The sequence below is a fragment of the Castanea sativa genome, chromosome 8 (genome assembly GCF_040712315.1).
Source record: "Castanea sativa cultivar Marrone di Chiusa Pesio chromosome 8, ASM4071231v1".
Lineage (NCBI taxonomy): Eukaryota > Viridiplantae > Streptophyta > Magnoliopsida > Fagales > Fagaceae > Castanea > Castanea sativa.
The window spans coordinates 47,327,969-47,351,694 of NC_134020.1; the positions used below are offsets into that span (position 1 = coordinate 47,327,969).

Consider the following 23,726-nt stretch of genomic DNA (forward strand, 5'->3'; position numbering starts at 1 on the left):
TACAATACATTAAAATAATATATCTACATAATAAAATGATATAACCCAATACCTAAATAAAACTCAAAACCCAAATAAAAACCTAACAAAATATTATTTAGAGAAAATACCATCTTGCTTCAAAACCATCATAAGAGTAAGATGGTATTGTAGCTCAATTGTAAAACTATTTATAATCGGAAGTGATGCAAACTTCACGGGGTTTGATGCTAAATTTTAGTATATTTGAAGTTTTAGCATGCCGATGCTTGCTCCCCACCATACATATGTAAATCTCAACGAAAAAGACAATCACCTTTGTTTAATTGTTTCCTTACAAGCCGATCCCTTTCTTTATGTTGTGTGCACGCTAAATGTTGATGGCAAGGTATTGCTAATTACTATTCAACTTTTGGGAAAAAAACAAATGTTTGCATGATCCATCAACAAATGGCCAAAACGGAAAAGGAATAAAGCAAAGACTCATGCTGGGAATCAAAATTCAAAGTGACCTACTGAGATAGTGAAGAATATTCATTCTTCAGAAAGTGGGTTCCAAAAAGTAGTTGTGCAGGAATGTGTATTTTAATATAGCAGGGATTAAAGAATGTTTTTACACTAACAAAAACCACAGGAAAATCCCTATTGCAAATTGAAAATTGAAAAGCTCATCTTTCACTTTCCTGTTGAAGTAGAAATTACAGGAAAAATCCTATTGCATTTTGCAAGTTGGAAAGTTCATCCCCCACTTTCCTGTTGACGTTGAAAACAGCAGGAAAACTCATAATGCATTTTGGCAAGTTAAAAAGTTCATCCAGCACTTTCCTGATAAAGTAGAAGCAAAATTTATTCCCCATATAATGCAAACATCAAAGACAAGGCTGTGCTTATAGCTGGCGAAAAGCAAATTTGAGCTAATATTTTCATAAAAAGTTTCCCCTATTCCTATGTTTACAGAACACAAACTGTGAGATTAAGAAAAAAAAATTAGAGCACAAACGGATTATTTATGAGTGGAATATTTCCATAGTTCTTCAAAATCAATGAAAGTGGTTTCATCCTCAAAAAAAGAAAAGAAAAAAAGGAAGTGGTTTCAATATGATGATTCACTCTGAGAAGCTGGTTAAACACACATAAAGAAACCATAACCAAGATTACATTTTACTAGCATATATAGTAACAGCAGTTAATCCTTCTCCTCATTTCATTTTCCATAGAAATGAAATGAAAGTTAACTTACATTATGGAGAAGGACACATTACACACCTATAAAGCACACGCATTTGTGAACTGACATACTTGAGCTTTGCTTTAGGAGATAAGGCCAAGCAAGGAAGGCTGGTAGGATATGAGAAATAAAAGCAATAGGAGTACAAAGGCCACACCCCAAGGTGAGCCCCCAGCTCGGTGAATGGCACCTGGCTCAGACCCTGGAATTGGGAGGTTAAAATGGCTGCCCGTAGAGAGCCAGTGAACAGCAATGACCAGCAACAGAGGAGAAATCACCAGCAAACGTTGCAATAGCTCAGATGCTGTGGCCATAATTGCATCATAAATTACATAACCCACAAACCCACAGATAAATATAATGGCTGCCATTAGGAGCCACATCTCTGAGAGGCTGAGACTTGATGCTCTTGATCTTGAGGCTGAAGTCATGAGGAAAAAAGGTTAGTGAGCGATTCTTAGGGAGTGAAAAACTGAAAGGGTCAGGACTCAGAAGCTATCAAAAGACATACATATGCAGGGATAAATGGCCACAAAATAATAAAAATAATAGAGGTGTCCTATTGTATTTATCTGGTGGACCTATGGACTTATGCACTCTAATTTCACTAGGATAAATTATTCTGTAGTTTGAAACTTTTGTCAGGCTTTTTACCAAAGGGAATCAATTCAGTGATTCACTGAGCCTTTAACCTTAGTTTTAACTCATTCTTTTGAAAATCCCCAAAAAAAAAAAAAAACTCATTCATTTGAAGGCATGTGGTCATGGAATTCTGCACAGTCACACTAGCATCTCTATGGTTCAATCAGTTACCAATCATATAATTTATTAACTTGCAAGGGCAATGCTGGAATTTCATAAGAATCCGATAATTACTTTGCCTAAATAAGAAAAGGCAACTCTATGATATGCACAACAAAGACATAAGAAAATGTTACTCCTAGAAAGCTTCTATAGTTGCTTTGAAAATTATCATGTGAGCATGTAATGAGATGCTTCACAAGTTTAAAAATATTGTCTTGAAGTAAAAGTAACACCTCTGGGTATTAACAGCTCATAAGATGTGTTATTCCAGGTGCAACCTATGCCTATAAGCACCACTTCTAGTGATTCCAGCAAACCATCACTTGCTCTTGGCAGAAAATGAACAAAAATGGCAACTTTGTGTTCTAGGATTTTACCTGATTTTATATACATCATGATGACTCAGCCAATCTCCACTAGTGCAACAACTTCAAATATCCATAACACGAAAGTTATGCAGCTCAAATTAGAACAAATCTCCGGTTATTGCTTGCAGGAAAGGTGACTGTTGAGAAATTTAACATTTATTTCTTGCACATTTGTCAGGTCTCAGTTCTCACATCCTGGTTCATTCATCAAATAACGGAAAAATTACACTCCTAGGCAAGCTGAAATTTCATTTTACAGTAGCATGCAAGCTGCGTTTGCGTATATTTATGCAGACTGTTAAGCTCCCCAAATAGCCCCCAAAACTCAATTCCATATATACCTTTTAGTCTAAGACTTATTATTGCACCAAGTTCAAAGGAAATAGTCTTTGCACTTCATGTTGGGAATCTTATTTCACATGCTAATAGTGCAGCTGTCAACAAGAAAAAAAATCCTGGAAAGCTCAAGCACTTTGTTACAAAAGATTTCATCTCTCTTTCAGTCTACCACTACGCCTCTTTAACTTCCAAAACTATGTTCTTCATCCCTGAATTCTAAGCAAAATACAGAAATTCAGATAGATTATGACTCTTAATTAGCCAAGATCAAAAGTTACCGTACAGTCTCTTTGATGATTAGTACAACCACTATTTACTCCAACCAACTGTACCCAGGAGCCTTCTTCAATCCCTTGTGTTGCATGGCTACTCTCAGGTCAGCTGCATCATTCCAGAAACCAGATAAAGTAGATACATTAGCTGCAAGTACATAGTTTGCTCCAAGTTCAGGCTCTAATTTAAGTAATAGTTTCCTAAGGTTATCATCTAAACAAAAGTTCCAGCCATAGGTCCTACATGCTCCCAGGAAGCTCCTTATTATTACTGAGTTAGGCTCTATTGGCATGTTCTTGATAATCGCATAAGCTTCATTGATCAATCCAGCTCTTCCAAGTAAATCTACCATGCATCCATAATGCTCCATTGTTGGCTTGATATCATAAATTCTTACCATCTGATCAAAATACTTTTGACCCTCTTCAACAAAGCCCAAGTGGCTACAAGCTGACAAGATCCCAGCAAATGACATACTGTCTGGTTTCAGCCCAGTTCTTTCCATCTCAGTAAACAATGAAATAGCATCTCCCCCATGGCCATGATCTGCAAGACCAGATATCATGATTGTCCACGACTGCAAATTCTTCTCGCCCATTGAATTGAAAACTTGGAAAGCTTTGTTAATATGTCCACACTTAGAGTACATTTCAAGGAGAGCTGTCCCTAAAGCAACATCCAATTCCATAAGGTTTATGATAATGTAGGAATGAATGGACTCCCCTGTGTTGATATCAAGAAGATGAGTACAAGCAGACAGCAAGCTCACCAAAGTGACTGAGTTTGGTGTTACATTTGCTAGTTTCATGTGTCGGAACACCTTAAAGGCATCTGATGGACAGTTGCTGTATAAACATAAAAGTAAGAAAGGAATAATTTAACTGGGGTTAAGGTGAATCTGTATTATATATATGACATGAAAATTACAGAATAAGGGAAATGGCCATCTTGGTAGCAAAGACATAATAAAAGTCAATCTGACTAATTTGGTCATTTTTCTTAACCTGACAATGATTTTAAATTATGATTGGAGGTGAAGCTTTCTGCAGTTCCATGATGCAAGAATAACACTTGAAGCTTAGCCATGATTAAGGCAACTTTTATGAATTTTAATATAAAGCAAAGTCTAAGAGAGGGAGAGCAAAAGCTAAAATAAAAATTAAAACAAATAGTAACTAATTCATATGACAATAACAAAAAGAAGGTTTTCATACTAAAATCTCTCATCATGAGGACACCAAATTAACTAAGAGTAATAGTTAACTTTCTTTTTCTAGAGGATTCACAGTTTTAAGTTTTAACATGTCAAACAAATGAAAGGAACAGAGAAATTTTCTTAAGCAGGGATTATGAGGAAATAGAATGTATGAAGCACATTGCTACATTGGACAAGCATACAAGCCTTAAACCTGAAAACACATGCCTCTAGGAACTTAATCTCCAAATCCCATGGCCCAAGTTAGTTGTAGGAAGTACCCAATCTATAAAGCTTGACTAGTTTATCAATTCTCTACTCTGTTATTGTAAAATTCTAATATGTGGAGTAATTCTAGAGCTCTTTCTGAATGTCAAAGCAATTGAAATCATGAGTTCACAGCTATAAAGAACATGTTTATTTTTCATGAGAACATGTTGGATACCAAGAGTTGAGAAATCACCATGGATAGGTCAGAGAAACTTCTTTTTTTTTTTTTTTTGTGACCAAAAGTTAAGAAAGCACCATGAATATTAAATGCATCTTCATATACGAAAAGTTAGCATACTTGATGAACAAAAGGAGCATATATTAATCCATGGTCGGCATGGAAGTTTAAGAAAATAATTAACAAAGGAACTCTATGTGATTATTATCAGGATTTTATGGTCAGAAGAGGAAGTTTAGTAACCTGGATCTTTTTCATTACATTCAAAAACAACTATAACTCTATGTTATAATTTGGGAAGGTAAACGATAAAATTACTAATCAATTTTTACTGGGTGAAAAAACCGAAAACACTAAATAGCAAGTGCTGCTGATGACAAATCATCTGAAAGCTTTTATAATGCTCTTAATGAAAACACACCCAGCAGTCAGTCCAAACTCCAAACAAGGTTTGCATGAGAGCAGAAGCATTAAAGGGGCATACCAAGCAACATATCCTGCAATCATGGAACTCCAAGAAACCACATCTCTCACAGTCATTTCATCGAACACCTGCCTCGCAAGCCAAACAGCACCACAAGCTGCATACATTCTCAAAAGGGTATTCCCTATATACCGATCCAGATCAAAACCCGCCTTCATAATCATCGAATGCACCGCCCCACCTTCTCCGACCAACGAACACTGGCCGCAGGCTTTCAAAACAAAAGGGTATGTGAAATTGTCTGGTTTGAGCCCAACACTTTGGAGCTGAGAGAACAGCCTCACTGATTGTATTGGAGTTGAGCTCTTGGTAAATGCTCTGATAATTGTGTTCCAAGCAAAGAGCGGTGGAGTAATGGGCAAGCTATCGAATACTAATTTTGCAAAATGGACTGAAACCGAGCACCCAGAAAGGACGAACTGAGAGATGAATTCGGCGTCGTGATCTAGAGCGGTTTTGAAGATCAGAGACTGGAATTGGAGAAGATGGGAGGTAGTTTTTGACCGTTGGATCAGGTTTTGAATTTGGCGGGAAACCATGACACTGACATTAACATATAAGACTTAAAAGTTAAAACACAAAGACTCCGAACTAAAACAGCAGGTTTTGGGTAGCTCCTAAAACAGTCCTCTTTTAATCATTCAAAACATCCAAATTACACTATCGACAATTACAATGAAATGGCCTCTTAAAAAAAAAATGATAGGTTAAAACATGTTGGAATTTGGGACTCATCTCACGCGCTGACTTATGATTAGTTTTTTGCATGCATTTTATGCCTCTATTTCAACGACACTTTGACAAATTTTTGTTGGTTTCTAAATAGTGATAGAAAACTTAATAGCAATACGTGGCATTTTGTAATTAACAATATTTTATAAACTTGATAGTATAATCTATTAATTTGTGATAAATCATGAATTTTCCCTCTCTACAAGAGGTTACCAACATCGGGATTAAAACATTAATTCTACATCCTCTCCCCTACTATTATTTATCTCAAACATAGATCGTAGTTCTATTTTTACTCCATTAAATTTCTTCAAATTACATTAACTTTTTAATATGTCACGTCAACATTTCATTTTCATATAAATAAATACTCAAACATAGGATAAAGTTCTATTTTTATTATATTAAATTTCTTCTAAATCACGTTAACTTTTTGACGTGTCACATCAACATTTTCTTTTTTCACATAAATAATTGCTTGAGTGAGATATTAATAGTTGGACAAAATATTAACACCTCTTGAATTCTTAAGGACTAAATAACAACCTTTTAAATTTTAATAACAAAAAATATATTTAATCAAATTAGAAGGGTAATTTTTGTACCTTTATTCTTTTTTTCTTGTTTCCATTTGTTTTAGATTTTAGTTTGAAATTCCTTCTAGTGTGCGTTTAGATCTTAATTATAAGTCAATTTATTGTTTTTTTATTGTATCATTTGTAAGTCTCAAATAAACTCTCTACTTATTTTATTTAGTATTTATTTTTTGTCCAAATTTATTTAAAAATGAAGCCGTATCAACCTTATTTTTTTAAATAATACTTATCACACAATTAATTCTATCAAATTTATATTAACCAAAAAAATGTTTAAATTTTTTTATACAAGATAGAATTTTACTCTAGCCTAATCTAAGTATATATGTGTGTGAAGCTCCCTCCTGGAGACTTGAACTCCGGCCCTTGCCCCTCACACCCCACAAGCACTTATACTTGTAAAGTGACCATCGCACCAAGAGTGTGGTAAAAAAAAAATGTTTAAACTTTAAACAGCTTGACTGCTGACAGAATTGGACTCTGAAAAGGCGAGGACTAAATTGACCAAAGTTTAATCTTAGGGTCAAATTTTTCAATCGAAGTAAAAACCAATGCACTAAATTGAATTTTAGACTAAATTTTGTATCACACAGTTACAAGACGCCGTCGTTTCTCTCTTCTTTCCGTCTTCTCTTGTGAAAGCAATAGAGAGTAGAGACTACTCAGAAGAGAGAGAGAGAGAGAGAGAGAGAGCTAGGTAACAATGAAAGTTTCAGAGATTTCAATGAAATCCAACAACAACAATGGGCAAAGCAGTTCAGAGAAGCCTAGCAAACCCCATTTTAGACCTGCTCAAGATGACACCAAGCCTGTCCTTCAAGACCCAGTACTCTCTCTCTCTCTCTCTCTCTCTCTCTCTCTCTAAATTTTTATGTGAATATTTGGCCTGTAGTAGTTTTCATTTGACATGGATTTTTCATATTTTGTGTTTTTTGATATCGTTATTCTATGTGTATGTGGTACCATTCATTTTGCTATATATATCAATATAGAAAATTTTCAATATTGTAGAGGCTTTTGGAGATATAATTCTGTCCTCCAAGACCAACTACTCTCTCTTTAAAAATTTTATATGGGTTTTCCATTTTATGTTTTTTGATATATCATTATGTGTATCTAGTTCAATTCATTTTCTTTTTTTTGATAATTGTTGCAAGTGGGAGAGGGTAATTTGAACCTAAGGAGATCAGGTATAGCTGAGCTACAACGTTCTTGGCTACAATTCACTTTCTTATATCAATATACAGATGGAATTTGTTATGGGGTTACTTTTGTTGATTTAAGTCTGTCCTCCAAGACCCACTGGGCCACTACTCTCTCTTTAAATTGTTATTTGGATTTTTGCATTTTGTGTTTTTTGATCTCTTTGAGTGTAGTTCTACTCATTTTTTGTGAGTGGTACAATTCATTTTTGTTAAACTAACATACATTTTTCAATTTAGAGATGGATTTTTATTGATATAAGGGTGTTCATTTATGCTTTGCTTTTTTGTTTTTTGGGTAGATACTCAGGTCAGACCCAATTGAGACGGAAGAAGCAGTGCTCAGATTGCCTCCTTTCCCAGTTACTGGCAGATCAAATCCCAGTTCAAAATGAGTTCAATTGCCAATATATTGTTTTATTGTATCTTTTACCGTGTTTTGGGAATTTTATGTAGAATATGAATTCAGAGCAAATGTGCTTAACTGAAATAAAATTGTTGGAGTTCTGCTTCTATATGTGTATTGCATGGCCATGTATGACTTCTATAATAGCCATGAATGTGTTGGACTTCTTTTCGGTGGCCCACAATGTTCTTCAATTCAAAAAATTGAAAACGAGCTTTTGAATATAGGAGTTTTTGGTTTGCATTTCTCTGGCAAAAATAATGACTAAATGGTGTACTATTCAATTTTTTGAAGATTTATGTGTGTGTGTGTGTAATTGTGAGAAGTTAAAAAAATTTAGTTCTGTAGAGCTTCACCTGTACTTTCCACGTTTGATTCGTTTGAATGCCAAAAAACCAAATGCTTACTCTAGAATGGTTATTCACTCCTGTGTGTTCTGTGGAAACGATTTGTATTTAGAGCAGCACACATTGCTGAAGCCAGGCACAGAGCCAATCTGATCTTTACATTGGGGTCCTGCTCCATGAACAGCACGCGAGTTCTCTCTATCTCTCTAACTTTTCTAATCAAATTGTTTATCTTGGTTTGACAGATCCTCGTATCTTTCTGGCAAAGCATGTTCTTTTAATATGATTTTGATCTGGAAAATAAATAGATCCCCTAAAGCACAACAGTCTATGAGTGCTGTATGTTTTCCGTCATTGCCTGAACAACCTGAAAACTAACAGATTTAACATTTAAGAGATAAATTAGAAATAGCAATTAGCATCAATCCATGAGTGGCCATGCACAGATTTGCTTGAAATTCTAGGTCTGTTTAATGTTTTTACTTTTTGGTTCGATTTTGATTTGTATTAATCAGAATCCTGTTGTGTGTTTGTCAATTTTTTTTTCCCAATTAGATTAATTATATTGGAACCATTTCATAGTTAATTGGTCCAAACAATCATTTGGTAAATTATACAATTGTTTGGAAAGTATGCCCGTATGGATTGGCAGGTGCTTTTGTTCTTAGCCTAACACAATTGCTGGTTTGTTTTAAAAAAAATGAATGAGATATTTTATTAATACCAAATAGAACATATACTATCAAAGAACACCCCCACCTGAGACCAAAAGCCAGCACATATCTAGCAAAAACACCAAAGAAACAGAGGCTACAAGGACAACAGAGCAAACCCAATTCAAGACTCAAAACTGAATGAAAAATTCCACATACAGCCCAAACCTCTGTTAATGATTGAGTGACACTTTCTTACAACAATTCAACTCTACAACTCGCATAAATAACATTGGATTCAACCTTGAAGAATTGCATTCTCGGATCTTATTCTCCCATTGCACAATCTAGCATTACAATCTAACCACAAATGATAAAGAGTGGCAGCCCAAGCTAACCTACAAACAAGATAATCCAACGTGTTTGATTTTTTTTCTTTTGATAAATATGATAGGATTTGAACTTATGACATCCGTTTCATGATAATTGCTTTTTATTATCAAGCCAAGACACCACTTGACTCTTTATTAAGAGAGAGAGGTGAAGATTAGTTGTGTATTTATGTATGATTTGAGGGGTGTTGATTTGTCTGCAATTTTGGATTGTCATCTGTCTAAGGAATTATGATGATGAGATTTTTCCTGGAACTTCTTGCAGAGCTGTGAGCAGGAGAGTTGACTTATAAGGTTGATTTAAAAAGAAAATTACATGTTCTCATGGGTTATTTGCCACATGAGTCGAGGCACAATGAAGTGTAATTATATAGATCTTAGGTCTGTGTATAAAGCTTTCACTCCTCAAATTCAGGCATTTGTGCTCCCTTTTATAAATGTCTTTCCAAACTTGGTGTTGGTTTCATTTCCATAATTAATTGAAGAGTGGATCCTAGCAGTTGTAACGGTTGAAGAAATGCTGAAACAAGGTAAGAAATTAAGAATATGCAGCCCAGATAAGAGAGAGAGGATCTTTTAATCTGCTACAAGTAGAGATTGTGACAAAGATAAGCAGTTGTTCATGAGAAGGGTTGTGTTCAATGAGGGAATTGTGGAATATTAGCCATCTTTACTGGCATTAGATTAGAAGTGGATGCACTTTTCTTTTTTGAATGGTTTAGCAGCTAAATTCTTGTTTGGAAACCAGATGGGAATTCAATTTTGACTCTATTCAAAGATGCGTTTATCAATCTTATTAAAAACACTTCTATTGACAAACTGCTAGCATTTTACACACCAAAGGTAGCACATTCACCTCAAACATAAACTGGAAAATTATTATTTATAAGCAGATTTCGAATATTTATAACTGCTCCATATCTTATTTCACCACATGCACAGCACGAAACAGAATACAGACTAGTAATGCCAACCAATTGATGTAGCCTGTGTAGGTTAGTGAAATTCAGTCTTAATGTTCTTCAAATAAACAAAATTTGAAGCACTTAATAAAATAAAATAAAACAATCCAAATCTGAAGCAATAAACACCACCCCCTCCTCAAAAAAAAAAATTAAAATTAAAATCTTTCTTCATTTTAAGTTGGCTTCTGATTGTGAACATCAATTACTTATATAAATACATAATGACCTAAAATTTAATATAAAAATATTTCCTTATGGTAAATTTCGCATAAAAATTACTTATTTTCTATAAAAACATAATAAAAAAAATCATTTGACCCCACATACGTTAATTTTATGTTTTTCCCGTCTTTTTAATAGGCACCGTGTGTAAGTGCACAATTGCACCTGGACCCAAAGACAACTACGGGCTCAGGCCCAATGAGCCTTAAACAATGAAATTTATAGAGTGTGGGCTTGAAACCTAGGTTAGAAGTACTGAGAACTTGATAACAGGCTAAAAGTTACAAACACTTGTAAATAATAAACAATAATTGCAAATAGACCTCCTCAGACGTAAGCCGAGGATCCTCTCTATATTATTTCTCTTTCTTTCTCAAAGATTACAATTCTTAATTTCTTTCTTTCTTTCTTGTCCCCCCCTCCTTTCCTTTGGCGTTTAAATACTTCTTTTCCTGATACTTTATCCATATGTTGCTCAAACCTCCTCCCCCCTAAATATTTCTCTTCTTAGTGCCTTTGAATAGTGACCAGAAGTTTCAATTCTACTGTTTAGAAGTCACTTCCTCATTAATGCGGCCAGGGAGGTAGGTGCAGAGTCTTTAATGTGGAGGTGGCAGCTCTGGCTCATGATACCTTTCTAACATCGATGTATCCAGGAGGTTCAGAGCTTCCCCCTCTTAACCAACAGTCTTTCCAGAGTTCTGCCTTGACCTTCGTACTGAATCTACGAGTTTTCTTGAGTCTGTCCGAGGAAAAACTCACCCTCGGATGTGTCCTCGGACCCTCGGCGTATGGGCCGATCCGCAGTACTAACAAGTTCTTAACCCAAGAACAGATTGACCCTCCTAGCTAGAGCCCAAAAGGCCCAAATGCCCACTTGGGTTCCTTTACACCCCACACCGTGCAGTGCCAATTAAGCATAAAATTTTTTTACTTATTCTTGACACAATTTTTGTCTTTTTATCAATTTATATCAATTTTTCAGTTTTGTAGTACTGAGATTTTTTTTTGACTTTTTCAGAAAAATTTTGTCTTTTCTGCACTTAACCAGCACCAAGCAGTGCTGGTTAACATTCTCCATTGATAATTCACCTTCCATGCATTTAGGATACTCAAAACATACAAGATCTTTGTTAGCTGGAAAATCTGCTGTCAATGAATCAATCTGCAAGGACAAACTGTCAACTTTAGCCATTCCATGTGAAGATAAAATGTTTGATTTGTTATGGAATAGTTGAGACTTGAGAGAATACAAGACACATTGCAAACCTACTCATTTCAAACAGAACACCAAAATAACAATCACAATAAAGCAACATTTTTACCTAAATGGTGAGAGGCAATTCAATTAATTCATCTAATAATATTGCGAATCAGAGTGACAAAAATACACAAAAATAACCCAATTAGGGCAATTTACAATTCCCATGATAGAATTAATAATATTCAAATATAATGTATCTCTTCCAAAGAAAGAATCAAGCATCATCCTCAGATGCTGCAGAAGAACACACTCCTGAAATATTTGGAAATTTTGGAGGCAATCTAAGCACAGGTTCATTAACACCACTAGAACCTTGAAATGCTGAACCTAATGCATAGCCCAAGGCTCGAGCAACAGGAACCGCAACGGCATTCCCAACTTGAATGTATCTGAAACAATATCAAAGAAATAGACTTAAAATCAACAACTGTATCAATAATTCCAACACAATTAAGCATTACAAATTCATAAAACCAAAAAACCAAATTTTATCTATCAAATATATTCCAAAGGAATGGCGAAGAAACTAAAATTCACTTTTTCTTGCTACAAATAGGTAGAAACACTGGACTTGTCATAAGCATCAAACTAATCAAGAACATCACTTCACATTTGTTTGACAGAAACCTTAAAAAGGTTGACAACTCAGCATGAGATGCAATACAATACCAGCAACACAATGCATTAGAATTGTTCTATTCAAATGATACTACATAACTACGTAGCATGGCAAACCACATCATGTATAACCACAACTGACAGAAACATTAAAAGGGCATCTCCTTCCCCTTTCCCTAATCACTCAAATTCTCTCTCTAAGTTTTGGCCCCAAGGGAAGATGAGAATTGAACCAACAATCTAAGCTTCATAAGGCATGGTCCAGAGCCAATTGTGGAACCCTTCAGGTTTAATCTCTTGTATAGTTTACATATTTACCAAATCAACAAAATTCACTCATGAAATGGTCCTCTTCTATTAACAACTTTAATTTCTCTATTGTAAAGTAACAATTCTGTTTGAAAAAGATGCCAAGTAGAATAAAGTGCCATTTGGGCACCACAAACTCATGAGATTCACTAGTAGAAACATGTATTTGCAGTATTTTCTTCAACCAAGAGTAGGAAAATGAAAGGTACCTCTCTTTTACTGGACCACAAAGCTTGTAACAATCAGGAAAACCCTGAAGTCTGGCATTCTCACGTATTGTGAGTACCCTGTTCTGTACTGGATGTAAAATTGCCTGTAATAGAGAGACATGTTAACCATCAAGAAACACCACATATCCTTTTAAGCTATAACAATTTAAACAAGGAGATGACCTGATTGTGAGGCTCAGCTCGTGTAACAACAGTTGGCACAGTCTCATCCCACCATAAACGTGCAAAAGGTCTACAAGAATTTGAAAGGAGAATATATGAAAAGCAAATCAACAACAAAAATCAACAACAAAAAAATCAGCCAAAAGAAATACTTACTTAGATGACGTCCCTTTGACAAAACTCATTGCATAATCTGGTACCTACAAGGAAATAGGACTTATCAGCCCAAATTGCTGAAAATAGTATATATAAATATATCCATAACCACCACCATTTTAAAAAAAAACAATAGTAGAAAAAAAAAATTACCAAGGGTTTCCCTGACTTCAAATAGACTCTCTCTACATCTGGATCCCATTCTACTTTATTTTTATTCGAATCCGAACAGATCCGAACACCAGGTAGATCTCTGAAATTTGCACCCTAACCAAACATTCAAACAAAGTAAAAATAAGAAAACAATGCACACATAGAAAATATTAATACTTCAATCTAGTTGCATGTCTCCTCCCTGGTTATCTGTTCGCTATTCTTCATATTCTGCTTTAAACATTCAGTCCACTGAAATGCTATTAAGATGAATGAGACCAAACCCTAGGAAGAATCCTCAAGCAAGGGAACCTCAACCGAAGTCCTTGACTCTCAGTGTGGGAACAGAACATAGGCTCTCAACAGAACTTCACTCAATTAGGAGGACAGGCATTCCCTGTGCTAGTCAAAATATAAATACATATTGCATGATATGAAAAATCACCTTTTTCTGAGGGATCTCACAAACACGCTCATAATCATCATTATTCAATGCCAATGGACGATGATCATAAAGGACGCATTCTAATTGTTCTTGCTTTGGAAGACCCAGCAATTCTGCCCAAAAAAAACACCCACCAAAATATAAATTTAGACCTTCAACAATACCTACCAAATTTATTATGAAAGTTGATTGACTTGAAACACCATTCAAAGAAAGAAAAAAAATAAAGAAAATAAAGTACATCATATGATTCATTGAAAATTTTCGTTATTAGATTCTATGAATTAATATTGACCTGAAAAAGGGAGGAAAACCATCATACACATAATTCTATATTTAATAGAACAGTAAATTAGTACACTTGCTAGTTGCTATAAACACAAATTTAATATATGATAACAACACAAAAACTGCATTACTAATCAAAAAGAGTTACTCATTCAATGTCAGTGTATTAAAAACGTTTTCAAACTCACAACATGTAATGAAACAGTTGCATATACGGGTATATGGGAATAGTATCGAAATACGCATCTCCAAATAAATTTTCTTTCAATGATGCACACGCATTGAAAAAGACACTGATAAACAAATTAATTTGAAACATTCTCAAGTTCCTCCTTTCAACAAATTGACACTTCAGAAATGAACATCACACAGGATATAACTCCATGGATTTAGAAAATTTTATGCAACAAACACAGAAGCATACCATCTCTGCCTAATCTAATAAGCTTCTGGAACTCTGTCTGGGGAGGCTCACTGTAGGGCATTTCATCTCTGCATTCATTATTCTCAACCTGAATAAAACATGAATAAATTATATTACAATAGATTGCAAACATATGTAAAAAGACACAAGTAATGATAAAACATACAGCTGGAAGGTCAGAAATTGCATCTTCAAGCAAAAGCTTTTCTTCTAATTTAAGATTATGACCTTCATCATGAGCAACTGTATTCTTCTGCATCAGTACATAAATAAACTTATAAGAAAACCATCGGCAAGGAAGATAGAATTTCTACTATAAAGCAACGTAACCCTCTTATACCTCAAACTCTAATGGAATAACCCCCCTTACAACAACATCATGGGTGGGGAGTGGGAACTGAGGCAGATTCTGCCAAAGGAAAACAACTAATTAGCACAAAAATGCTTCAAGATAGTCATACCAAATAAAAAAACATAACTATTTACAGACCTCAGTAGGCTGTGCCCCCCATAAGAAAACACGCATGCGAAATTGTGGAAGTCCATATGCACCTGCTGCCATCATCCCCATCCGGACTTGATAGTTCATGCCAATAAGACGACCCAATGCATAACGTCCAAGAAAGCCATTTGCAAATTTAACAAGATCAACCACATTTTCCATTAAAACATATCTTGGCTTCAAGTGTTGAACTAAGTTCATATAAACAATTAGTTGTTTGTTTTTGTCATCATCCAATGGATTTTCTTTATTCCTAAACCGATTAAAACCACTTATGCCTTGACAAGGAGGTCCACCACATATCACATCAACATCACCCTACATTATTAAAAATATATATATAAAGTCACATTCAAGTTAGACATAACTTGCATACTAATTCAAGTTACAACAAACATACCGGTAAAGGTAAAATCTTTGATTTGTAACCATTGGTGACGAATTCTTTTATTGTCTTAACACAATTCCTGTAAAATAAACCATAATTAGAAAAATATATAACAAAATAACATATCCATAAAAATGTAACAAAATTCCATGCAATACCCCAATCCCATAATTGGTTCCCATGTGTCTTCATCAGCTCCGTAGCCTTTCCAACGAACCTAAATACAAGAGATGACATAACCCTTGTCAAAAAGAGGCACATTCTAAAAAACTTCAAATTTTAAACCTTAGTACTGCCTTTAAAATTTTACAATATTACATTTTTAGGACCGTTGAACTTAATAGTTAATTACTTTTTTAGAGAGCAAATGTTTGTATTTATTTTAGCTTCTCCATGTAAATATTCTAACATGATAATAGACTTCAGTTTCTTACTCAACTGCATGAATTGGTTTGAAATATCTATAATTATATCTTAAGGTAAAATAATAACTAAAATTAAAATTAAAACAAAAAATGACTAATTCATATGAACTAATTCAAATACCTTAAGATATAATTCCCGTTGTTTTGTCTCGTTAGGGTCACCATAACATATGCCCAATATCTTTTCAACTTCAAAGACCTCCCCATCTTCATCATCAGCCTCATCATTATCATTGTCCTCGCCACTACCATCACCATCATCGGCAACAAACAAATCCACATACACTTGTGGAACAGCATCACTTTTAAGTAAGGAAAAATAGCAGCATAATTTTTCCCACTCCTCTAGCAACAATAAAAAATCCTCAGCGGATTCATTTCTAACCTGATTTGCCAAGGATAAACAAATATTAGAGCTTTGCACTTAAGCATGAAAGTGCCTATATATCAATAAAAGAAAAGAGACCAGAAAATCTACCTCCGTCTCTGGATGGTTTAACCTGAGACTTTCACAAGCATACCGGTTTAAGTCAACAGCCCATCTCTACAACAACATACAAAGGAAACAAATTAGTTCCCAGACATAATGATGATGATATGCTGACATCTAATTCAGGTTTGAATATATTTTGGCTTAAAGAATAGAACTTACGGTAACAAGTTGTAAACCAAACAAATTAGCTCCAAGACATAACCCAGTCGACATAGCACCACAACCGGAGTAGAGGTCTAGCAATGTCACCTCTGTCTTAGAGTGATCTTGAACTTTAAAAACTTCTTCTTGTTCAATCCCATTCATATCACACTCACAAGAAATAGTGGATGATGCCTCACAGCTACTATGCCTCTCTTCTGCAAGTTTATAAGAAGGAAAAAATAAGACAAATAAAAATAAAGTCTTTCATATTTAAAAACACAGATACGATTTAATGCAAATAACACAAAATTCCAACCTGTTGGTAACTTAACAAACGTAGAATATGGCAATAAATACAGCATGTCACAATAATAATCACAATTAGGAATTGTTCTATTTGCCGGATCAACCTGAAAAAGAAATTTTAATTACCACATTATATAAAAATCAGAGAACATATATAAGAACTTATAAAATTCAAAGAATGTATATAATAATTTGAAATCGTACCTCCAAAGGAATCCTAGCAATTGTTAATTTTTCAATTAGACAGTCCAATGGGTTATCATTCTGGATTTCCGAATAGAACACACGCTTATTGTCAATAAGATTGTGACAGTTTTGTACAACCTATGGAAAAAAAAATTAAAAATTTAATTAGAGCTAGGCATTAGCAAGCTAAATACTGAGGACCAAAATCAAGAGAAAGTGTTAAGATGATACTTACCGTATCCTCAGCCCTATAATACCATTGGGCAGTAAAATAAAAACCTCCATCCACTGCCTCAAACATTTCAACAATCTTTCCAATATAACTAGGCACTCCTTCAGGAGCCTAAACATAACAAACATACGAACAAAAACACAAGTTAGACCATCAAAATAATATATACAATAAACAACATAGCATTTCAAATAAAAACTTACCTTAACATGAGCATCATCATAAAGATTATAGAGAATTTGACCATCAACCTCTGCTTGAGTGTAATGGCGTCGAGCCAAAATAATTTCATCAGATTCATCCTTACTTCTTATGACCTAACAACATCATCGCATCACTTATCAAGAAGATTTATAATATTTCATTTCATAACAGTAGGTCTAACCATCTAAGAAATATCTCATTACATTACAAGCCTACATCTATAATTAAAATATATTACATTACTCATCAATGAAACAAAAAGGACCAATTTAAAACAACATAATTTTATTTTAACTCACAACATTACTATTAATTAACGATGATTTGAAATAGAGCTTGATGGCCATCTTCCATCTTTATTCATAAAAAGTCCATATCCATAAGTGGCAGGTCAAGCTTCATGAAACACGATTTTCACTACTCAAGTAAAAAACCAACATAAAAACAGAAGTATTTCTTGTTTTTATTCAAAAAAACCAAAACACATAACAAGCAATATTAACATTTTATAGTTTTGTATTTCAAAACTACTTTTAATATATAAAACATTAATGTCGACGCAATCACAAAAGTAACTTTACAATTTGATGATATAAAAATTTCCCCAACAACCAAATAGAAACTCCCAAGCATAATGTCTCAAAATGATTACACTTCTGATTTGACAATATGGTTTCTGCTCAATAAAACATTTATATCTACCCAACAAAGCTCAAATCTTTACATTAATTTAACTTAATTCAAGTCAGCTCATGACACAAACAAATACATCATAGACCAATTTGTTTTTCAAACTGATTTTTTAAACCAAGCAAAAATTGCATACATAGACATAAAGCCCAACTATTTTGCTTACTCAAAATAAGCTCATTGTCCTCTTTTTTCCATTTCACATTCCTAGCAATCAGACTCCTCCATATTTGGTAATAGAAAGAATCTCGAACTCTACAATTTAATAATAGACTAATTTTCTAGAAAACCAAACAAAAACCCCACACAGAATTGAGTTCAATAAAACAAAAAGTAAACTAATCCTAGACAAATAAAAATATCATATACCTATTGGTCCTTTTTAAAAAAAATTTACATTCTCAGCAATCAAACAGCTCTATCTGGATGTAGACAAAACTCTCAATATACAATGATTTTTTTACCATCCAAATAAAAACTTCATACATAACAAAACTCAACACAACAAAAAGCACACTTATCTCACACAAACCAAATCACCTTTATTTGATTATTGCAAACAAACAAACCCACAAACCCTCCAACTTCACAGTTTACAAATATACTAGTTATACCAAACGAAAGCTTTACACATAACCAAACTCATTACAACAAAAGTAAGCTCATCTCACATCGCTACCCAACCAAAAGCCACATTTTACTAGTACATTGATTTTCTGACTAACCAAACAGAAACTCTACACAAAAATTATCACATCTCACTACAGCTACTGTTCGAGCAAACACAGAAAACTCAAAAAGACAGCAAAAAAAAAAAAGAGTATACCTTTCCCTTTTGCTCGTACCGCTTAGGCCAGCGTTGGCGAGCCTCTTGGTCCGGAACTGGCTCTCCGACGAACTTAGAATCATCCTCATCGTCGTCATCCTCTTTCTTTACCGCCCTCCTCGGCGAACTGCTCTCCTCCTCCTCCTCCTTCGGAGCCGCCGCCTGCGGCTGCTTTTCCACTCTCTGCTTTTTCTTGGTCGCCGACTTTGACCTTAACTTGCGCTTCGCCATTTCCGAGTCTTCCTCTACCGCCCTACGCTTCCTCGGCGAACTGCTCTCCTCCTCCTCCTCCTCTTCCTCCTCCTCCTGCGGCTGCGCTTCCACTTCCTGCTTTTTCTTGGTCGCTGACCTCGACCTTAACACGCGCTTTGCCACTGCCGAATCTTCCTTCACCGCCCTACGCTTACTCGGCGAACTGCTCCCCTCCTCCTCCTTCAGATCCGCCGCCGCCGCCGCCTGCGGCGGCGATTCCACCTTCGGCTTCTTATTGGTCACTGACTTTGAGCATGACTTGCGCTTTGCCATGGCAGAGAAATGTAAGATCGGAGTGTGTGTGAGAGAGCGAGAGAGAGTTGGAGAGAGAGCGAGAGAGAGAGAGAAAGTTGGAGAGAAAGAGAGTTTGAAAAGTAGATTTTGAGAGGGAGAGGAAGGGATTATTAGGTTTTTATGAAATATCGGGAAGGGCGAAATTTTTTGAAAAAGGGCGGAGTGAGCGGGAAACTGAAAATTATTAGAGTTTGGTGAAGTGGATTTTTAAAAAGGTCCACATCTTTTTTTTTCCTTTTTTATCTGAGTCCTACTCTACCAATAATCTTTTTGTTCCTATTTTATCTGAGATATAAAGAGTCCTACTCTACCACAATTTAAGTGCATTACTTGAACCCAAAGGGTGACTACAAATAAATAGGCATTATTCTCTCCACAAATTATGGACGGGTGATTTGGGAAAATTTTATTTCTCTTTTTTTTTTTGAAAAAATAAATTTAACACTTTTGTTGTTTGTTAACAAGTGTATGATTGGATTGCACTGAAAACAGGAGACGAGGGCGTTTACATTTTTCTGTGTGGGTCCCAAGCACTATTTAGGAATTCAGCCTATTTTACTTTAAAATTGGGTCCTACGGTACTACTTACATATTTAAAATCTATTTTGCTACAGTCTTTTCAGTTTTCAGCAATAAGCGATATCCAAACATACCCTGAATGAAAATTATTAGGTGTCACAATAAAAGTGAAGTGATTCTTACACATAAGATGCATGTTTACGTGAAAGGAAGATCTAGATCATTGAATGAACGGAATAATTTATTCTCAACGAGAGCATAATATTAATAAGTTAGTTTTAGAAGGGTATGATAACCAACTCTTTAATGGTATTCGTTACAAAATTTGGAGCGAAGCAACGAACTCCCAAGTATAATTTGGTTTTAGCAATATCAATAATAATATCTGTTAGTTTCAGGTTTTTTATTTTTTGAGAAAGTAATCCGTTAATTTCGTTAACTCACCCGATAAGTCAATTTATATACCATTATAAACGGGCATTATAGGTTCAAATCTTATCGATATAATTAACATATATAAAAATTTTAAAAAAGCAATATCTCTTTTATATCCTTAATGGTTCAAAATTTCTATATAATAAATTAGTTTTTGAAAGGTATGATAACGTACCCTTCAAAAGGGGGAAGAGTTAACAAATGCCCTAAGCGCATTTGTTAGTAAACCATTTTAAGAAAGTTTTTTTATCAAAAATGAAAGAAACAAAAAAGTAATTAATGTTTTGATATCTTTTTCAATTTCTCATCAAAGTATTATAAAATATTTAGAAAGGTATGATAACTGACTCTTTAATGGTATTCATTCAGTTAAAAAATTTGGAGCGAAGCAACGAACTCCCAAGTATAATTTGATTTTAGCAATATCAATAATAAAATCCGTAGCTTCTAAAAAAAAAAAAAGGTAATTATTCCACATTGTTTAAGAGAGTGTGTTGTGTATAGTATAACTTACCTCACCCTCCCTTAAAAGTTACCGTGAATTTTGAGTTGAGTTGTGATGTTAGAACCCCTTTCCCTCCCTTGTGTGCGTGTGTGTTTGTTTCTCAAAAAAAAAAATTCTTTAGTATTAGTTAACTCGCTCGATAAGTCAATTTCTGTACCATTATAAACAAGCATTATAGGTTCAAATCTTATCAATAAAATTAACATATATACAAATTTTTTTTAAAAGCAACATCTCTTCTATTTCCTCAATGGTTCAAAGTTTCCATATAATAACTTAGTTTTTGAAATGTATGGTAACGAATTCTTCAAAAAGTGAAGTGTTAACGAATGCCTTAAACGCATTGGTTAGTGAACCATTTTAAGAAAGTTTTATGAAATAAAAAAAAGTAATTAATATTTTGATATCTTTTTCAATTTCTCATTAAAGTGCTATAAAATATTTGTTTAAATAATTTATTAACAATTACTTTAAAGGCAACGTTAATACGACCCCTTTAAAAAATTCGTTAAAAACTCTCAAGTATAACAAATATAATTTGGTTCTATCAATATCAATAATAAAATTTGTTAATTTAAGTTAATAAAATCCATTTATTTACCATGCAACAGACATTAGGCTAAAAAGTAAAATCTGGTCATAAGCGACTTCCTCTTTCCTTGTATAAGGACCAATATTCAAACTCTACGGCTTCACATAAGAAAGGACTTGCAATCTTGCATGTTTTTATTGACTTGTTAAATCAGAAGTCATAACATCAATTTTCAAATAATGATACCTTGCACGTGCGGGTGGTCTAAAAAGAAATACAACGTGGCAAGTGATGAACGCATAAATTGCCACTAATCACAAAACAGTTTTTCACACAACTTTTGCCATGGCCTTTTTAAGACTAATCACAAAACAGTTTTCACCACAATTTTGGCCATAATCTTTTAAAGTGGTCTACCATGAATAAGGGATAATCATATTTACATCTTACCACTTTTTCTCCGCCATTAACTATGGATCACATCAAAATTATAATAAAAATTGTGTTACTAGATTTTCCTCTCACTAAGTTTCTCCACTGTTAACTGTGGATCACATCAAAATTATAATAAAAATTGTGTTACTAGACTTTTCTGTCACTAAGTATGTGAAGAGAATCCTACTTTAAAAAAAATGAAGAAAGTCAATTTTTGATAATTCAAAGTTACACGGAGAGGATTTAATCTATAGACATCTCCTTTAAAAACATCAAAATGTGTCAATTGAGTTACAAACTCACGATAAAGATAATTAATTACACAATAAAGAATAGTTAAAACATCTAAAATCAAATATAATATCAAATTATTCAAAAATTTTGTTTTTGTGGACTTTTAGGACCCAAAAACTACCAAAGATTGCTTTCATGAGTTGTACAATATTGAGATTGTAATGCAATGAGAAGATGGATTTTTGCATTTTTTACCTAGAGCATTCATATTAACTCATGCAAAAATTGTTGTATATTTTAAGTTTTAAACATTAAAAAAAAAAAAAAAAGCTTCTTCTTTTTTATATATTTTGCGTACTCGCTTTTAAAACAACACACATTACATTATCTATTTTATATTATAGTTATCAAAATTGTAACGAAGGTTGATCCAATTGAAAAATTGGTTCATTAGTTCATTGATTTAACCAGTGATTCATTGGTTGAATTATAGGTTTATTAAATAATTAAATAATATATTTTATAACTAAACAACAACTAAAAAAAATCTATTTAGGTAAATTAATAAATTATAACAAAAAAAATTACATCATATAGAGAATATAAATAAATAAATAAACACATCTAAATCATCCAATAACTTTTTTACTTTTTATTATGACAAATTTTGTCTCTTTTAGTGTAGAAATTCTTCCATTTTTGTCTCTTATTTTTTATTTTTTTATTTTTTTAAGTTATATCACTTTATCCTACTTCTATAATTTTATCAGTCATCACTATCACTTTATCTCTTCAATCTCAACACTCAACTCTTATCACTATCACTTTATCTCTTCAATCTCAACACACGACTCTTATCTCATGGCACAACTCTTACTTTATCTCTTTAATATTTCATCTTTATCAATTTATCTTTTCAATCTTAACTTCTTAAATGGTTATCAAGAAACATTTCAATCTTTAGTAGTTTAGTAGTTAGGTTCATAGTCTTCGGACTTCAAAGTTCAGACAATCCAGTGACTTGAATAGTTCAGTTTGGTCTTTTTCACAAATACACGATTTTTTTTTTTTTTTGGTTTTATCCTCCTGTTAAGAAGATTTAATATGTGCAATCCATCAGTTTAGATGGTTTGAGAGTGTATTATTGCATATACGGTATTTTATATCAAACCATTCCAGATAATGATTTAGCTCACAGGTTTTAAGGTTTAACCAGTGGTTTAGTACGGATTTAATAACTATGTTTTATATTGCAATGCGTTCAGCAAGAAAATTCTAAAAAATAAAGAGATTGAAATTTTAATGTAATATAGTGTAAAATTGATAATTTAATGTGTGGTGTTTGGAAAGTGAGTATTTAAAATAGAAAAAATAAGTTTTTATATTAAAATAGACAATTTTTGCATTAGAAGGCACACCATACTTCTCAACTTTTGAAAATG

General features: G+C 33.7%; 3 protein-coding genes across 4 annotated transcripts; 1 reads left to right on the forward strand and 2 right to left on the reverse strand.

Moving 5' to 3' along the window:
• Window positions 1-1,067: 1,067 nt before the first annotated feature.
• On the reverse strand, window positions 1,068-5,715 carry LOC142607500 (pentatricopeptide repeat-containing protein At5g66520-like). Its single transcript, XM_075779020.1, has 3 exons — window positions 5,119-5,715; window positions 2,389-3,836; window positions 1,068-1,628 (listed from the first exon to the last, which is right to left on the reverse strand). Exons 1-2 carry the CDS (start codon window positions 5,655-5,657, stop codon window positions 3,032-3,034), a joined length of 1,344 nt encoding a protein of 447 aa, XP_075635135.1. The 5' UTR covers window positions 5,658-5,715; the 3' UTR covers window positions 1,068-1,628; window positions 2,389-3,031.
• Window positions 5,716-7,049: 1,334 nt separating this feature from the next.
• LOC142607501 (uncharacterized) lies at window positions 7,050-8,312 on the forward strand. Of its 2 annotated transcripts, none has more exons than XM_075779021.1 (2): window positions 7,050-7,272; window positions 7,951-8,312. In XM_075779021.1, exons 1-2 carry the CDS (start codon window positions 7,150-7,152, stop codon window positions 8,041-8,043), a joined length of 216 nt encoding a protein of 71 aa, XP_075635136.1. In that variant the 5' UTR covers window positions 7,050-7,149; the 3' UTR covers window positions 8,044-8,312. The 2 variants fall into 2 exon arrangements, 1 of the variants encoding a protein (XP_075635136.1); XR_012839341.1 differs by lacking the exon at window positions 7,050-7,272 and adding an exon at window positions 7,602-7,636 and having other exon boundaries at window positions 7,951-8,163.
• A 3,639-nt stretch (window positions 8,313-11,951) lies between these two features.
• LOC142607499 (DNA (cytosine-5)-methyltransferase CMT3-like) lies at window positions 11,952-19,707 on the reverse strand. Its single transcript, XM_075779018.1, has 20 exons — window positions 19,079-19,707; window positions 17,562-17,675; window positions 17,362-17,469; window positions 17,145-17,264; window positions 16,951-17,044; window positions 16,650-16,849; window positions 16,476-16,541; window positions 16,119-16,382; window positions 15,731-15,789; window positions 15,585-15,651; window positions 15,173-15,502; window positions 15,023-15,091; window positions 14,849-14,935; window positions 14,683-14,770; window positions 13,971-14,083; window positions 13,526-13,639; window positions 13,373-13,416; window positions 13,217-13,286; window positions 13,034-13,137; window positions 11,952-12,286 (listed from the first exon to the last, which is right to left on the reverse strand). Exons 1-20 carry the CDS (start codon window positions 19,601-19,603, stop codon window positions 12,112-12,114), a joined length of 2,811 nt encoding a protein of 936 aa, XP_075635133.1. The 5' UTR covers window positions 19,604-19,707; the 3' UTR covers window positions 11,952-12,111.
• Window positions 19,708-23,726: the final 4,019 nt, after the last annotated feature.

Bases quoted from the DNA above. Each gene is read 5' to 3' on its own strand.
- LOC142607500 (XM_075779020.1), bottom strand. From the start codon at position 5,657: ATGGTTTCCCGCCAAATTCAAAACCTGATCCAACGGTCAAAAACTACC. The intron at 3,837-5,118 runs GTATGCCCCTTT...ATGTTTATACAG, and splicing joins ATTGCAGGATATGTTGCTTG to CAACTGTCCATCAGATGCCT.
- LOC142607499 (XM_075779018.1), bottom strand. From the start codon at position 19,603: ATGGCAAAGCGCAAGTCATGCTCAAAGTCAGTGACCAATAAGAAGCCG. The intron at 15,092-15,172 runs GTCTGTAAATAG...TTCCTTTGGCAG, and splicing joins GGGGGGCACAGCCTACTGAG to AATCTGCCTCAGTTCCCACT. The intron at 14,936-15,022 runs GTATAAGAGGGT...GTACTGATGCAG, and splicing joins TTATTCCATTAGAGTTTGAG to AAGAATACAGTTGCTCATGA.
- LOC142607501 (XM_075779021.1), top strand. From the start codon at position 7,150: ATGAAAGTTTCAGAGATTTCAATGAAATCCAACAACAACAATGGGCAA. The intron at 7,273-7,950 runs GTACTCTCTCTC...TTTTTTGGGTAG, and splicing joins AGCCTGTCCTTCAAGACCCA to ATACTCAGGTCAGACCCAAT.